Here is a 17,343-nt window from a genome sequence, read left to right as displayed (position 1 = left end):
AGAATATCACATCCAGAGGCACCTGCTGTCTGTGCGTCCCTAATTGGCCATGTTTATTTTTTTTATTTTTATTTAAAAAAAATTTTTTTTAATGTTTATTTATTTTTGACAGAGAGAGAGAGAGAGAGAGACAGAGCATGAGTGGGGGAGGGGCAGAGAGGGAGACACAGAATCCGAAGCAGGCTCCAGGCTCTGAGTTGTCAGCACAGAGCCCGACGCGGGGCTCGAACCCACGAACCACGAGATCATGACCTGAGCCAAAGTCGGATGCTTAAGCGACTGAGCCACCCAGGCGCCCCGGCCATGTTTATTTTTGTAACTTTGTTGAGGTGATGTCCACTTCTCCCAATATCTACCTACCGTGTCTCCTTCTGCAATAAGTGATTTGTGAGGAGATACTTTGAAACACATTTAAATATCCTGCTTTTCGCCAAACTCCTCCTGCCCCAGATGTGTATCCATTGAACGTTCTTGCCCGAATCGGTTATTTTAGGATGGTAGTCTAAATCCTCTATTCCTTTCATATTTATTAACATTCTGAGGATAGATTCACGGCTCAGTTTTATTCCATGCATTTTCATACATTACTGGTCCTATTATATATGGAGATGTATTCATGTGTGTATTTAGTTAGATGTTCGAATTGTCCCAGGTATACGTAGATGTTAGAAACGTACTGGAAACCATGAGTTTATACGTCCAATTCACACCCTAGCCCACAGGATTCTTTCTGCTTCCCCCATTCCATATGTGCACCTTTCTTCTTGCTTAACCCTACAAAACATACACGTAATGTTATATTTGCTATACCCCGCTCCACTTTGAAAAACAAGCGTGGAAAGAAGGCTTCAAGATGTGTCCCTTTTATTCTTCAAACCGGGGGTATATTGTCCAAGTTCTGTGTTTGGAAGTTCCTTGGGCGAATCCTTTTTTCTCACCTTCAGTGTGATTATGTTCTCTGTTTGCGATACGTCTGAATTCATTTGTTTTTCTTTTCATTGGCTTTTAGGGCTTTCCTCGTGTTGCTCACTTAATTTTATTTTTGAATATATAGAACATTAACATTATTCCAGTAGTCTAAATCATGTAAGAAGGTCCCCGGAGAGAAGGGTCATCCTCTCGGACTCCTTCCTCTCTGTGCCCCGCCCCCATCCCTTGCAGACACGGGGACGTGTTTCCTTATTTCTTTTTCTTCCTCACCAACTCAATTCCTAGAAGTCCTCATTATTCTTAGTTTTTACAACTTCATAGTTTATTGTTTATCGCTTACTCTATTGTTTATTCAACCAACTCCCTATGTTTGGGCATTTGAGTAGTTTCCAATATCTTGCAATTACAAATAATGCTCCCATCAATAACCTTGTGCAGATTATTTTTAAAAATTGTGAGACGTTTGTCTTATGGTTAAATCCCTAGAATTTCTGGATCAAAAGCAAATCTGTATATTTGTTACATGTCCTGGGTTGAATAGTGGTTCCCAAAAAGCTACGTCCAAGTCCTAACTCCGGGTACCTGTGAGGGTGACCTTATTTAGAAAAAGGGTCTTTGCAGCTGTAATTAAGGCAAAGATCTTCAGATCAGATCATCCCAGATTTAGACCCTAACTCCAATGACAGCCATCCTTACAAGAAAAAGGCCTTCCGGGGGCCTGGAGTCTATTTCCTGCCTTCCCAAGCTCCGTCATTGGGCTGCCCACGTATTTATGTACCAGTGCCACAGACTTAATTAGAGAATCCGTGTGGTTTGCTGTAATCTCTGCTCGAGCTGGTCCCCTATCCTCCCCATCCCCTGCTCCCCCATATATTTTCCTTTTTAGTGTTTTCCTGGCTATCGCATTTTATCTTTCTCTGTGGGCTTCAAGGTCATCTTGTCTATCTCCAGGAAAAAGAAGATTTGCTGTTATTTTTTTGGAATACCATTGAATTGTTGCATTAACTTAGGGAAGACTGATAGCTGGGTGATCTTAAGGCATCTTATTTCCATTTGTTCACGTCTAATTTTGCATCTTTAAGGAGCAGTGTCATCATTTTCTCAGTGGAGATTCTTCACATTTCTTGTTTCTTTTTTAAAAAAATTTTTGTGTTTGTTTTTATTTTTGAGAGAGAGAGAGACAGACAGACAGAGGGCGAGAGGGGGAGGCACAGAGAGGGAGGGAGATGCGGAATCCAAAGCAGGCTGAGCTGTCCGCACAGAGCCCGACGCGGGCCTTGAACTCATGGACTCTGAGATCATGACCTGAGCCGAAGTTGGACGCTTAACTGAGCCACCCAGGTGCCCCTTGTTTATTTCTAAGTGTTGTATTTTTTTGGTTGCTACTGGATTTCCTCCTCTGTTATTTGTTTAACTGGTTATTTGTGTATATGAAGGTGCTTGTTTTTGGGTGTTGATATTATATCCTGACAGCTTGTTGAATTCTTTTGTTACGTGAGTTTCTTTTATCCCTGATTTACTAGGGTAATGCAGGTACATTACATGCCTTCTGCAAGTAGGCATGTTTTTTCTTTTTTTTAATTTTTTAAAAAATGTTTATTTACTTACAAATATTTTTTTTCATGTTTATTTATTTTTGAGAGAGACAGAGACAGAATGTGAGTGGGTTAGGGGCAGAGAGAGAGGGAGGCATAGAAGCAGAGGCAGGCTCCAGGCTCCGAGCTGTCAGCACAGAGCCTAACACGGGGCTCGAACTCACGAGCTGTGAGATCATGACCTGAGCCAAAGTCGGATGCTCAACCGACTGAGCCACCCAGGTGCTCCTTTAGTGTTTTCTTATTAAGATGATGGCTTGAGGATTCAGGTCTGGATATATCTTCCATATACATATGAAAGGTATAAATATGCATATTTAAGGAAGTATTCCTATTTCTCAAGGTATTCCTATTTCAAGATATTCCTATTTCTCAAGATATATACTTACCTATCCATTCGTTATCTATCATCAATCATCTGTCCAGCTGTCGTCTATCTATCTATGTATCTATCTACCATCTATCTTTTATCTCATTTAATGTTGTTTGCCCCAAACCAGGAGGGTAAACCTCTTCCTCTGGGAACGTTTCTCTAGCGCCCTCTACTGACAAAGCTTAATATCCTGTTCAGATCCATTTTTGCAGAGCCGCGATAAAGCGAGCATTTGGAGTTTGCAGCATTAAATTGGTAACTATTTTTGCTTTTGACAGTTAATTATATTTTAAAGATGTTTAAACGATATTTTATATATATTTGCATATTTACCCTTTTGTATGGGTCCAAATTTCCATTTAGAATCTTGTTTCAGCCTAAAGAACTGCTTAAAAATTTTCTTAGCGAAGGTGGCAAACTTTCTCAGCTTTTGTTTCTCTAAACAGTCAAAAAAAAAATCCTTGATTTTTGACTTTGTTTGTGAAAGATTGTTTTGTTTGTTTTGCTTTGCTTCTTTTTTAAAGTTTATTTATTTATTTTGAGACAGGACGAGAGATCGTGAGCCGGGGAGCGGCAGAGAGAGAGGGAGAGGGAGAGAGAGAATCCCAAGCAGGGCATTCAGGGCTTGATCCCACGACCGTGAGATCATGACCTGAGCTGGTATCGAGAGTTGGACCTTTAACTGATTGAACCACCCAGGCACCCCTCTTTTTCTTTTTTAAAGGTGTTATGATATGTGTGTGTGTGTGTGTGTGTGTGTGTGTGTGTGTATTAGTATTTTAAAGATGTCTTTCTGTTGTGTTTTGGCCTGCATGATTTCTTCTTTTTTAGAAATAATGTCACACTTACACAAATTTACAAAAAGAGTAGTGTTTTCATATGCCCTTCACCCAGCTTCCATGTGTTGCATAACCAGAGCACAATGATCAAAGCCAGGAAAGTACAGCGGCACAATGTTTCGTTACGGTCAATCCCAGTTTGTCACCTGCCCCACTACAGAAGAGCCTGGAGAAGACTGGGGGGCCCTCCCCCTGCCCAGAGCGTGCCTGTGGGGTCCCTGACGCACAGAGTCAGCCGGTGCTGGGACTCCCCGGGGGACGCCCCGTTAGGTCGGATTCATAACCCTGCCCAGGAAAAGGCTGCTCCACGTGAAGTGGTCGAAGATCATGACAATGAAGGGCCGGTTGATGTGGACGGCAAGGGGCTCGGACGCCGCGTTCGGCGTGAGCCCGGAGGGGGCAGCCGCCTCCAGGCCACTCTCACTCAGCTGCAGCATAGCCTTGTGGACCACCTGTCGGGGAGGGGGGGCGGAGGGTGGGGGTTGAGCACCTGCTGTGTGTTGGGGGCTTTCCACACCTCGCTTTAAACCCTCCCACCCTCGGTTTGTGGTGGCAAAGCTGAGGCTCAGAGAGGGTCGCTTGCTGGCTCCCTAAGTGGCGGCCCCAGGATTAGGGCCAACATCTGTCCACCTCCGGAACCCAGGTGGCACCTAGGCTTCTTCCCTAGAGAGTGGGCAGGTGGAGCCGGCCGCGGGGAGTTTAGGGGGCTCATGGTACTAACTGGACTTCGGTGTCCACATCAGGCACTCCTTCCGGGGTCCTGGGCGAAGGGGGACCTTCCTCCTCCACCCCACTAGTCACATACTAGGGTCCAATTTATGCAAAGTGCTTGGGCCGGCCCAGGGTGGAAAAGGGACCTTTGAACGGTCTCTCGTTGTGATCAAAATTAGGGAGAATTTCTGAAATCAGCAAAATGCCGGAGTGGCTCGCGTCAGGAGCCTTAGGTAGTCAGAACTGGCTAATAAACAACATCCGAGGGGACGGTGCCTCTCAGCAGCTGGACAGCGAGGAACCGGAGGCTCTGAGAAGCTCCGTAAATAGGCACACGTAGCTAGGAGGAAGCCGAGCGGGGCCAGGGAAGCCCTGGGGTTTGTCCTGGGAAATGAGGTTTCGAGTGGAAGAGACCCTGGACCAATGTCACGCCGTTATCCACGAGCTCTGTGGCCGTGGGGGGGTGGGCGGGGGTCATCTACCTTTCTCAAGACAGAGAGGCTCTTCCCCCGAGAGATTGGCTCAGGTCAGGGCTGGCTGACTCAATCCTTCACGGTATGCGTTTTATCCAGCACATACTGCGTGCTGGAGGGAGGGGCTGCTGCCTCCGGAGCTCTGTCCTGTCCCCTGTCTGGTTTTGTCACCCACAGGACTGTGAGGTCCCGTGGGGGAAGGGCCCCATCAGAACAGCGCAGGCATACCCAGTGTCTAGAAGTTTGGGGCACAGAGTGGGTGTTCAATACTTATGTTCTGGAGTGACCAGCAGAACACAGAGCTGACGGATGAAGGGTCATGAGTGTAACGGGTAGACGGGCCGATGTGATTTCACTCAGACGTTTCCCATTTCCCTGGTCCCTTCTTGGTACCGGCCGTCCCTTCTTGGTACCGGTACTTGATGGCTTGGTTTCCCACCCTGTCCCCCTCTGTGTGGCCCGGCGGAAGGGGCACGCGCCTGGGCTGCGACCCTCCCTTGTCACTAGCTTCCGTGTAACCTTAGAGACATCGCATTTCCCTGCGGAGCCTCCGTTTGCCCTGTTGTAAATAAAAGTAGGGGCGTGGACAAGACCCGGGGCTCTCAACCTGGGGCTCAGAGACCCGTTCGTGAATGGGCTCCGTGTTGCTTATTATTATTTGTACCGTGAATTTGGGGGGCTCTAGGGAGACCGGCTCTAGGGACATTTACCTTCGACGCCTTCAGCTGGGCCTCTCGGGTGATGCCGGAGAAATCCACCCCGTTGTTGACCAAGTCTGCAATGCCCATGTCCCTCAGGATGGCCCCGAGGTCGTAGTCTCCAGAGATGGACACCTTTGGGAGGTGTAGGTCTACCTGGCTGCTCGGGGGGGCAGGGGGTAAGCAGATGGGGTTAGACTTCCCCTGCCAGGCGACTTCCGTTTCCTCTGTGACCCCTCCGGACCCTGCCTCCCAGCCGGACACACTTTTGGGGAAAAAGAGAAGGGACAGAACAAGAGGCAGGCTTTGTCTCTTTCGCCGTCACACGCATGAGCTTCCTCTCTGGGCCTCTGAATTGCTCGATCTTTTCTTCTCGGCTCTTTCTCTGAGTGGATTCCACCTGTGGTACAGCTGGGCATTGAAGAAGAGGGTCCCTGAAGGAGTCCTTGTGGTCCCCCAGGCACCCCCTGCAGAAAGGGAGGGGTGGGGGGGAGCACCCTGGGAGCACGGTCCTGGCCCCAGCATTGCCACTAATGCTGTGTAGCTTTAGCCAAGTCCTTGCTTGTCCTCATTTAAAGAGCGAGACAGCGCAGGGGCAGGGCCGTGAGGGCACTTCTCTCCTAGAGGGGAATCAACCTGGTGGATGTCTTCTAGCTTGTGTATTCTCATCCAATGCCTGTGTGTGTGTGTGTGCGCGCACACACACACACACACACACTCACTCATGCAACCTCAAGGAGTTGGAGCCAACATCTTCAGTTTCCAGATGGAGAGAACTCAAGAGAAGCTGAAGAATTTCCCCAAAGTCACACCACTGGGAAGCAGCAGAATTGTGAAGAGGTCAGGACTAGTTGCCTCAAAGCCCCATTGCCTCATGGGAAGAGGGAGAGGGAAGGAGAGGGAGAGAGAGAGAGAGAGAGAGAGAGGAGGAGGGCAGAGGAAGTGGGTGGGGGGGAGGGAGGAAGGAGGGACAGGGAGGGAGGGAGAGAAAGAGACAGGGAGGGAGGAGGGCAGAGGAAAGAGGGAGGGAGGAGGGAGAGGGAAGGAGGGACAAGGAAGAGAGATGGAGAGAGGGCTCTCACGAGCTGTGTGTGGGGGCAATGAGCCTTCCCTAGGAGGTAGGAGACAGCTGGACCCTGAGGGGTGCTGCTCCAGGGAGGAGGGAGGTGATCATTGGAGGGGTGAGGTGGGAGAGTGGGTGACACAAGCCTGGAGGTGAGGACCCCTGGGGTCTGACTTCTAGGACTAGCAGAGTGTCATGTGGATGGAGTAGAGAATTCCTGCCCGATCAAAATTCTGCCTTGGATGTTTGTTTAAAAAAAAAAAAATCTAGAAGAAAATAGTATGTGTTTTTGATTAATGTTTTTTAAGCTGAAGTGTTTTAGTGAAGAGCTTATTTTTGGCGTAAAGAGAAAGATTATCCTTCTCATTTTCAACAGAAAAGGAGCCAGAATTTGCTTGATCCACGGTGCACAACCACCCCCTGGAGCCACCGTTCCTGAATTCCGGGCTCCCTTGGAAGGGTGGGGGTGGGGCAAGTGAAAGGGCGAGGAGGCAGTGAGGGATCCCTCACGTTGCCCAAGCACAGGCTCACGGTCGCACATACCCACCCCACACCCCCCCCCCCCCCCGTGGCCATGCGAAAGGTCAGGTGCGAGGGGTCCAGGACTAAGGACACCTCTGGGGCCCCGCGTAGCGCTAGGGCATCTCCGGGAACCACGGAGCTGACCACACGGCTCTTCCCGGCTGGAGTGAGGTCAGACCCCAGGCGTCCACGTCCACTCGCAGAATAGGACTAAACTCTCCAGAAGCCCCGGCCCGAGCAGCTCTCTGAGGCTACGACTCGAAGTAAAAATAACTTGAAACCATAAAACCCAAACCCCGCGCATGTATTAATGTAGCAGAACTTCTTTCTGGATTTTCTGCCGGCGAAGCTCTTGGATTACAAATTTCATTCAACTAGAATTTGTCTCAGTTTTTGCTGCTGTTGCCGCCTGGCCCTGTGGGTGCCCCGGGACACGGCCTCCTGGCCGGGGTTTGTGCCATTTCCTGTCCCATGCACGCTCTGGGTGGCCCTTCCACTGGCTGAACTTGCCCTCGGGCTTAACACACAGTTCAAGTGGAAAGCAATTCCCTCCGCAGCCCTTTCTGTGGTCCCCTGGGGCAGCCAAGCAATCCTCCCTTCCCTCAGCATCGAACATTTACTTAGCTCCTTTCTGGTCCCGCAAGGACAGAACTGACGTCATTGTACAGTATTAATTCCAGCAGAATCTGTGTTTCCGCTCTCGAATGCATGTCCTTGAACTCCGTCTTTTGTCCTATCCACCTTCTATCCTGTCTGCTTAGCCTAGTACATGGTCTCAGCTGCTGCTTCCATTTGTGTGTATTGAAAGAGGGGCGCCTGGGTGGCTCAGTTGGTGAGGCGAGTGACTTCGGCTCAGGTCATGATCCCACGGTTCAGTTCGTGAGTTCGAGCCCGGCATCGGGCTCTGTGCTGACAGCTCAGAGCCTGGAGCCTGCTTCAAATTCTGTCTTCTGCTCTCTGCCCCCCCACTGCTCACATCCTGTCTGTCTGTCTCTCTCTCTCAAAAAAAATAAACATTAAAAAATTTTTTTAAAAAGTTATGTGTATTGAAAGAGAGAAAGAAAAGAAAGAAAGGAAGGAAGGAGAAGGGAAGGAAGAAAAGAAAGAAATGGCAAGAAGGAAGAAAGAGAAAGAAAGAAAAAATGGAAAGAAAGAAAGGAGAAAGAAAGGAGGAAGGAAGGAAGGAAGAAAGAGAAAGAAAGAAGGAAAGAAAGAAATAAAGGAAGAAAGAAAGGAGAAAGGAAGGAAGAAAGAGAAAGAAAGAAAGGAAGGAAGGAAGAGAAAGAAAGAAAGAAAGAAAAAAAAGGAAAGAACAGGAAAGGAAAGAAATGACATCTGTTCTGGAAGCCTTCCTGACTACTCCAGACCCCAGTGTCCCCTTCCTCCCCTGCGTCCCTTTTGCCCTTACAGTCTGCACCGCCCCACGCACCGCCAGGGCCCACGCTGATGGTGCTGCTCGGATTGCTTGCACACAGACACAACTGAAATCTCACGAGAGTGAGGATCACGTTCAAGAACATCTATCCCCTCCTCCAAGGTGACCATAATTTTGATTGCCGTCTGACTCAGAGGTGCCTGGGGGGGGGGGGGAATGTGTTCATTCGTCCATTCATTCATTCATTCATTCATCATGCATCATTCATTCCCAGCTCCCATGCTCAGTCAACCCTCCCTGAGTGTGCACCCCTTGCGTGGGCCTCAGGTTGGGCACGCGTTGGCTGGTTGTCCCCCCCCCCCCACTGGCCCGTGGGCATATACACCCCTCACCCCTTTTCCCTTACTCCTTTATTACCTATCTAGGTCCTTACTTTTTTAAAAAATTTTTAAATATTTATTGATTTTTGAGAGAGATTGAGAGAGAGAGAGAGAGAGCCAGAGAGCTGGGGAGGGGCAGAGAGAGAGAGGGACACACGGAATCCGAAGCAGGTTCCAGGCCCCAAGCTGTCAGCACAGAGCCCGATGTGGGGCTCGAACTCACGAACTGAGATCATGACCTGAGCTGAAGTCGGACACTTCACCGACTGAGCCATGTGTTGGCTCTGGGATGAAGGAAACGGTCATTTTGGTGTATTTTTTATGGGGTCTCTCAGGAGTGGTAACCGTGCTTGATTTCAGGGAAGCAAGATAATAACAACGGGTAAGCGAGGGGCCGGGGAGAGTTGGGGAGCACAGTTTAAGCCAACGGTGCAAAAATGTGATCACGCAGAAGGTAGCTGTTAGCCTCCCAGGGACGGGGCACCTCGCTCTGTGGACCGCCCCAGCGTATCTCAGTGTCAACCGACAGGTGGATGAACAGGTGTGACCTCTCGGTCAGAGAACCTCAGGCCGTTGGGGACCCAGCGGACCGGAAAGCCATGAGCCCCGGGGGGGGGGTCCAGGGGGAGGGCAAGGGCTTACCTGATGGTCAGCGACTCAGACCACCTCTGAATGGTGTCCCTGCTCAGCGCGGTGATGACCGTGTCCATCTTCCCCTCGTCTGGGAGGATGAAGAAGACGGTCTCGTTGCCCGTGTAGTCCAGCTGTACCAGCTGGCAGGGGAGCACCCGGTCTTTCAGGTACTTGATGGGGCTCGACTGGAACATCGTGGGCACGGTCACCACGGTGCTCTCGTTCACATAGAAGTTCTCCTCCCTGGTGCTTTCCGGGTCGAAGGGCTGTGCCCACGTGCCTGGGAGAGGAGGGAGGGGGAGGGCAGGAGTCAGGCCCGTGAGAGTGGGTGGCAGGAGAGCTCTAGGCCGGGTGGCGGCCCCCACCAGGGAGGCGGGAGGTTCCCGGTAAGGTACGAAATCCCCGGCACTTTTGAGCCCGTTGTATCCTCCACCTCTTGGCACGGACTGAGGGTTCACTCTGTTCCTGAGCTGCTAAAAAAGGAGGAGGGAGACAGAGGAGAATGCTGGCCCTTGGATTTGGGGGTCGGATTCAGGAAACCAGATTTTGCCTCCCACCCGAGCCCGGAGTGGATCCCGGATCGGAGGGCTCTGAAATCGTGTCGAAGGGAACTCGGGCTGCGAAGTCGAGGTCAGGAGTGGGGGAGGTTTGGGGCAACGGACCGCCCGTCCCGTCCCCGCGCCTTGACGTCGGCCACAGAAGCCCAGCAGGCTCCCTGGCCCCCCGTGGACCGTGCCCACTCCCCCGAGGGCCACACCCCATTTCCTGCGGGCAAAGTCAGGATAAGATGCCCTTGAGGTCACAGGCTCACACCAGCGGCTGGACTCGAAGCCCTCCGCCGTGTTCCGCGATGGCATCCCGCAGCCTCTCTGCCTGCCTTGTGATGGGGAGCTCACTACCTTCACGGACCAGACTCTCCACCACTGGTCAGCTCTTAACGGGAAGAAAATTGCCCCGAGGGCCAAAGCCCGCCTGATCGTGAGGCCTGTCTGCTGAGCCCCTTCGACCCTTCTGGGCTCATTCCAGGCAACCGTGAGTCCTCTCACAGGTGACAGAACTCTGGGTATTTAAAGACGTGGGCAGATCTCGCCAGGGCCTCCGGTGCCTTAGGTTAAGACTCTCCAGGCCTGGAGATGACTGGGGACCCTGCATCCTGGGGGTCCCCGGTGTCTTGGATGCCTTCGGCCTGAAAGCCCCGGCGCCCTTGTGAGGTCTCTGTGTCCCAACTGAGGCTGCCTGGAGGTGGCGGCCAGAGCAGAGGTCCAGGCAGGCCTCTCTCCATCCCGCCACCTGCAGGATCTGTGGACCACAAGGCCAGAACTCTTGTTCTGTTCAGCCTCAATCTCCGTGAAGGGCTCCTAAGGGAGGCAGTAGGGAGAGGTGGGCGGAGGCGGGGAAAGGGCCGAGTGGATGCGGGGCCTGGAGCCTATGCCCCGCCCCCTCCCTGGTGCCTGAGTGTGACGTCACAGCCTGGCTGTCTTACCGCAAGCGGGACCATCCTCCAGAGGAGGCCTGGGACCCCCTGGACTGAAGGCAGTGGTTCACTTACTAAGTGGTGGTTTACCTGTCCGACTTCCAGCAAAAAAAAGTGAATTTTTTCAGGGTTAGGTTTTTTCTTGGGCACAAAACAAAATACAGAATGGGGCCCGACCTCTACGTTAGGGGATTTTTTTTTTTCCTCGAAAATTCTCGGGCCGTGAGAACTCGGGGTCGGGAAACTTAAGAATTTATGGGGGCGACCTGGGGAGAGCAAGGATGATTCCTGCAGAGAACCTTCTAACGATATTTTTAATGTTCTCACAAAAAGGAAAAAAAGCTGTCGAGAGAGTCCACCAAGGAAGGAACATGCCAGGGACACTTTGCCTGCCCTGAGTTGAGTGATGATATAGCTATGCCACTGCTCACTGCTACTTATTATGCCGGCCTTCTGGAAACATATTAGGGTAGCCCCAGCCTAAACAGGGGCTTGCCACTTAGTTTGGCTGTGTTCCAGAAAATCCGTGTACAACAAAGCAGCACACGCCCCCGTCGGCTCTCGCATTCAGATTTCTGTTTCCAGAGCCGTTCGGATTTTATCGCCAGGAACTACTCTTTTCCATCAGCTCAGTCCCACTGTGGTCGTGAGAACATTGAGAAACTGCCAGATGACGTCACCAAATGACGGCTGGCTGTCCCACAAGCCCCCTCGCAGGCCCCGGAGCACCCCTTCCCCCGTACCTGGGTTTACTACACTCTGCTTCCAAGGAAGTGCTGCCAGAATCTCTTTGCAACCACTGTTGAGCTCCTGCCATGTGCCAAGCACTGTGCAAAGGCACTGGGGCCTCCAAAGAGACAAGGATACCAGGCAGGAGCACACAGTCTGTGGGAGAGATGGCCTGTGGAGTTTGGGGGAGCACTCGGAAACCTTTCTGGGCAAACATTCCCAGAGTCCTTGACCCTCCCGCGATTGAGTGCAAAGAACACGAATGGAAACACCAAAGACCCTGAAGGGCCAACTAATATTTGACAAGGGAGCCAAGATAACTCAATGGAAAAAGATAGTCTCTTCAACACCTGCTGCTAGGAAAACTGGGTATTCATGCAAAAGAATGAAGCTGGACCCACCTCCTACACCACATGCAAAAGTTAACTCAAAGTGAATTAAAGATCGGAAACCATAGGGCGCCTGGGTGGCTCAGTCAGTTAAGCATCCGACTCTTGACTCCGGCTCAGGTTATGATCGCGCAGTTCGTGAGTTTGAGCCCCACATCAGGCTTCGTGCTGACGGTGCAGAGCCTGCTTGGGATTCTCTCTCTCTCCTCTCTCTGCCCCCTCCGTCTCAAAATACATAAATAAACGTAAAAAAAAAATCTGAAACCATAAGGCTAGAAAACATAGGGAAAAAGAAGCTCCCTGACCTTGATTTTGGTGCTGACTTTTTGGATATGACTCCAGAATCGCAAACAACAAAAGGAGAAATAAACAAGCAGGACAAACTAAAAAGCTTCTGCACAGCCAAAGATACAATCAACACAACGAGAGGCGGCCTACAGAATGGAAGAAAACATTTGCAGACTGCATATTGGATAAGGGGCTACTATCCCCAATATATAAGGAGCTCATATACTTTGATAGCAGAAAGCAAATAATTCAACTAAAAAATGAGCGGAGGCCTTGAATAGGTATTTTCCCACAGAAGACGTACGAATGGCCAACAGGTACATGGAAAGGGGCCCAACATCCCTCATCGCCAGGGAAATCCAATCAAAGCCACATGAGCTATCACCTCCCACCTGTGCGTGTGGCTAGTGGCAAAAAGACGAGAGAGAACAAGGGTTGGTGAGGATGTGGAGAAGAAGGAGCCCTCATGCCCTGCGGGCGGGAACACAGATCGGTGCAGCCGATTTTACGTGGAAAATGGTAGGGAGGTTCCTCAAAAAGTTAAAAACAGAAATTCCGTATGATCCAACAATCCCACTCCTGGGAATACATCAGAAGGAAATTCATTCACTGTCTCAAAGAGATAAAGACATTATCTGTACTCCTATGTCCGTCACAGCGTTATTGACAATAACCAAGATGCGGAAGCAACTTAGGTGTCCACTGATGGATGGATGGATGGGTAAAGAAAACGCGTGTGCGCGCACACGCACACATGCGCACACACACACACACACACACACACACACACACAGGGATATTATTCAGCTACAGAAAAAAGAAGGAAAACCTGCCATTTGTGATCATATGGATGAATCTTGAAGGCATTATCCTAAGTGAAATGAGTCGGACACAGGAAGACAAATACTGTATGATCTCACATGTATGTAGAATCTAAAAACCTAGAACTCCTACCACGTGAGGGGATGTGGGTGTCAGCTCGCCTTATATTGGGGGTCATTTTGCAGTTTGCACGTATATCAAGTCATCACGCTGTAGGTCTTGAATGCAGGCAATGTTATAAACTAATTATGTGTCAGTAAAAGTGGAGGGAAAAAATTGCTGCCTTGGCCGGGTCAGCCTCACACCCTCCCGGGAGGGACACCGCTGCCAGGTGGGCCTCCAGGCCGGTGCAGAGGATGGAAGACAGAAGGAGGGGGGCTTGACATGACGGTAAGTCTGTCCAGGTAGCATAGAGCTGGGGGGGGGTGCGGTTGGCTAACGGGGGGCACTGAGTAGGAGTTGGAGAGAAGAGAAAAGGGCAAGTGAGGATTCTTTCCGGAGACTATGATCTGGATGAGCTTTGAGGTTGTTGAGAGATACATATGAAACGTGGTTATTACCTTTCCCCCCCCCGCTTCACTTGCATTTCTTCAAATATGACTGGTTACCTGAGACCGAACCACCTGAGCGCAGGCTTATAAGGTCTAACAAGATGTTTGTTAAAAATGAGGTGTGGGAAGACTGTAGGGGGTGCTCACGAGAAGCAAGGATTTGCCTGAGGGAATCAGGGAAGGCTTCATGGAGGAGGTAACTTTTGAGCCAAGATTTGATGAGTGGGAAGAAGTTTTTGGCGCAGGCAGGTTGGGGGGCGGCTCAGGGGACAGAAAGAATATGGGTTTTGCGGCAGGCAGAACGGCCGCCCAAACACGCCCACATCCTAATTCATGGAACCCGTGAATCTGTTATGTTACATGGCAGGAGGACATTAAGGTTGCCAATCTGGTGATCTAGAGAGGAGGAGATCATTCTGGATTATCCAGGTGGGCCCAGTATCGTCACAAGGGTTTGCTTAAGAGTGGAAGAGGATGGTGGGAGGGGCAGGGGCAGAGGAGAGGTCATGGTCATGTGCTAACGGGCTTTAAGAGCAAACGAAGGGCCCAGCAGCCAAGGAACGCAGGTGGCTTCTAGAAGCTGGAAGGGCAAGGAACCGTTTCTTCCTTGGAGCCTCTGGAAGGAACGTAGCCTTTCCAACACTTTTACCTGAACCGCCGCATGACCCATTTTGGACTTCTGACCTCCAGCATTGTTAAGATAATAAATCCACGTTGTTTTACGCCACCGTGTTTGTGGTGGTTTGTTAGAGCAGCCGTAGGGAACTAATTCAGGCTTCCATGAGGACAGGCGTGCTCCCGGACCGGAAGGAACTCGGTGTGGTTGGACACTGTGCACGTGTGCATGTGGGCGTGGGCGTGGGCGTGCTGTGTGCTGTGTGTGTTAAGGTGTGCCTGCGCGTGTAATTGCTCTGTGTGCACACGTGTGTGCGTACAGGTGTGTGCGCGTGCGCTCACGTGCACGCTGTGTGTGTGTGTGTGTGTGTGTGTGAGCGTGCTGTGTGTTGGGAAGTTGGAAGAGGGAACACGTTGAGATGTGAGGCTGGAGAGGACAGAGAAGCAGATGTCTCTAGGCCAGGGTCCTCAGCCTTGGGATGATAGCCACTCTGGGGCAGATATCATTGTGGGGGCTGTCCTGTGCATTGTAGGAGGCTTAGCGGCCTCTCTGGCCTCTACTTACTAGATGCCAGGAGCACACCCCACTGTACCCGCAGTTGTGACAACCCAAAATGTCTCCAGACACTGCCAAGCGTCCCTGAGGGTGGAAGGAGGAGGTGGAGATTACCCTGGGTTAAGAACCACTGCCGTAGACTAAGGATTGTAGATTTTATTCTCAAGGATAAGGTATCCCTTGGGGCGCCTGGGCGGCTCAGTCGGTTAAGGGTCCGACTTCGGCTCAGGTCATGATCTCGCAGTTCACGAGTTCGAGCCCCGCGTCAGGCTCTGTGCTGACGGCTCAGAGCCTGGAGCCTGCTTCAGGTTCTGTGTCTCCCTCTCTCTCTGCCCTTCCCCCACTCACACACACACTCTCTCTGTCTCTCTCCCTCTCTCTCTCTCTCTCAAAAATAAATAAACATTAAAAAAAATTAAAAAAAAGAATAATGTATCCCCAAATTATCTGATCATAAATACGATTGGGGGAGGGGGCCTTGTTAAAAATGCAAACTTCTGGGACTTTCTTCCAGCAGTTTTGCTTCAGTGCGTCTAGCATGGGCTCTGGAATCTATAATTTTAACAAGTCCCCATGGTGACTTCTATGAACAAGAACTTTGGAACACCCTGCTCCAAACTGGGGAGGAAGGGCTGGAGTTTGGTGGAGATGGCACTTGGTCAGAGCTGGCTGTGAATTCTGGGGGTGTGTGTAGCCTGGGGGCCATCTGGGGGGAGTTTCTGGGGGTCAAGGGCTGTGTCTGGCTGGGCTTCCAGCCCCTGGCCCGGTGCCCGACTCCCGGCCAGCACTCAGACAATATACGTAGACCACGGGGCGGTCGGACTGTTCACCATTACATGTCGGGCCTTGAATGAACCTACCAGAGCTTGGGTGAGTGGGTCAATTCTTCTAGGTGTCATTTTGAACATTTGTAAGATGGTATCATTCTACTTTCCTAAGAGGACTGTGGTGAAGACAGAGATTCACAGATGAAAATGTGCTTTGTAAAATCCAAGATTTTGCCCAAGAATGCACCCTGGGTTTTGATGGCTCTTACTGTTCTTGGCAATGGGATGGGTGGGGCTGGGGGGGGGTACCTTTGAAGAAGATGTAGTTGACCAGGACGAGCGTGGCTGAACTATCCAGCTTCGATAACAAGTTCACAATTTTCCCATGGGTCTTATTTTCGATGTACTCATTGATTTGTCTGCTGGCTCCAGCCCAGTCCTCGAAATCCGTAGCCAAGACCTCCAACCCATAGTAGTGCTTGCTGTCTGCTGAGAACGACTCCAGCAGCTCCAGGCTGCGGTCAAGGAACAAGGCGTTACCCATAGCCATCTCCAGTGTGGCGTCTGGCTCCTTGTGGATGTGGTGCAGGTGCTGAAAACCCTGGTGGATCTCAGCTTCAGATGTCTTGGTGAGGTTGAAGCCCAGGCCCTGGAGAAGCTGGGCCCGTGTGTAGCCACTGGCGCCCAGGGACAACATAGCTAAGGCCATGGAGATGCTCAAGGGAGAGATGAAGACATTCTCGCCAGGAGCTGAAGCCACTAGATGCCTATATAGGGTAAAGGCAAAGTCAACATTGTTTGGAGCCAAGTCCCGGTGAGGGCTCCTTGTGCTCACATCGGTGTCGGGGTCCTGAGCCTGGACGGTCCAGAGGTCACTGGTGGATAGCCAGAGGAAACAGGTGCACAGGGAAAGCAGCATTGTCCAGGATGGTCCAGCCCTGCCAAATCAGGAACGCTCATTAGACAATGTGGGGCCTCCAAGGCAGTGGGGCACGGTGAAAAGGTGGGCAGAAGACCCCATGGAAGGCCCCATTCAAGCCTCAGTTCCTTCCTCCCCATTGGCTGTGTGACCTGGGGCAAGTCAGGACTCTGGGCCTCAACTTCCTCATCTGAAAGTATGATTATACCTGCTATGATTTATCAAGTACCTACCAGGCGCCCAACGCTGACCTATGTGTTTTGCCTGTATTTCTCATTTAATCCTCACTGACAAATCAAGTAGGTATTATTATTATGATTTGACGTAGGCAGAAAGGGAGGCCCAGGAAGGTTAAGTATCTGACCAAGTGATACATTCAAAGAACTGAAAGAAGAAAACTATCAACTAAGAATCCTGTACCTGGCAAAACAATCCTTTCAAAAAAATTTTTTTAATGTTTATTTATTTTTGAGAGATAGACAGAGCATGAGTGGGGCAGGGGCAGAGACAGAGAGAATCTGAAACGGGCTCCAGGCTCTAAGCTATCAGCGCAGAGCCCGATGCGGGGCTCGAACTTGGGAACGGTGAGATCATGACCTGAGCCGAAGTCGAATGCTTAACCGACTGAGCCACCTAGGTAC

At 50.7% G+C, this 17,343-nt stretch overlaps 1 protein-coding gene across 1 annotated transcript; it reads right to left on the bottom strand.

Moving 5' to 3' along the window:
- Positions 1-3,765: 3,765 nt before the first annotated feature.
- On the bottom strand, positions 3,766-16,740 carry LOC112856288 (corticosteroid-binding globulin). Its single transcript, XM_025919861.2, has 4 exons — positions 16,093-16,740; positions 9,602-9,872; positions 5,632-5,779; positions 3,766-4,189 (listed from the first exon to the last, which is right to left on the bottom strand). Exons 1-4 carry the CDS (start codon positions 16,700-16,702, stop codon positions 4,004-4,006), a joined length of 1,215 nt encoding a protein of 404 aa, XP_025775646.2. The 5' UTR covers positions 16,703-16,740; the 3' UTR covers positions 3,766-4,003.
- Positions 16,741-17,343: the final 603 nt, after the last annotated feature.

This window comes from Puma concolor, chromosome B3, assembly GCF_028749965.1.
Source record: "Puma concolor isolate L17-30 chromosome B3, mPumCon1.1.hap2, whole genome shotgun sequence".
Lineage (NCBI taxonomy): Eukaryota > Metazoa > Chordata > Mammalia > Carnivora > Felidae > Puma > Puma concolor.
The sequence above is the reverse complement of the archived record's forward strand: the minus strand, read 5'-3'. Positions and strand labels throughout refer to the sequence as shown.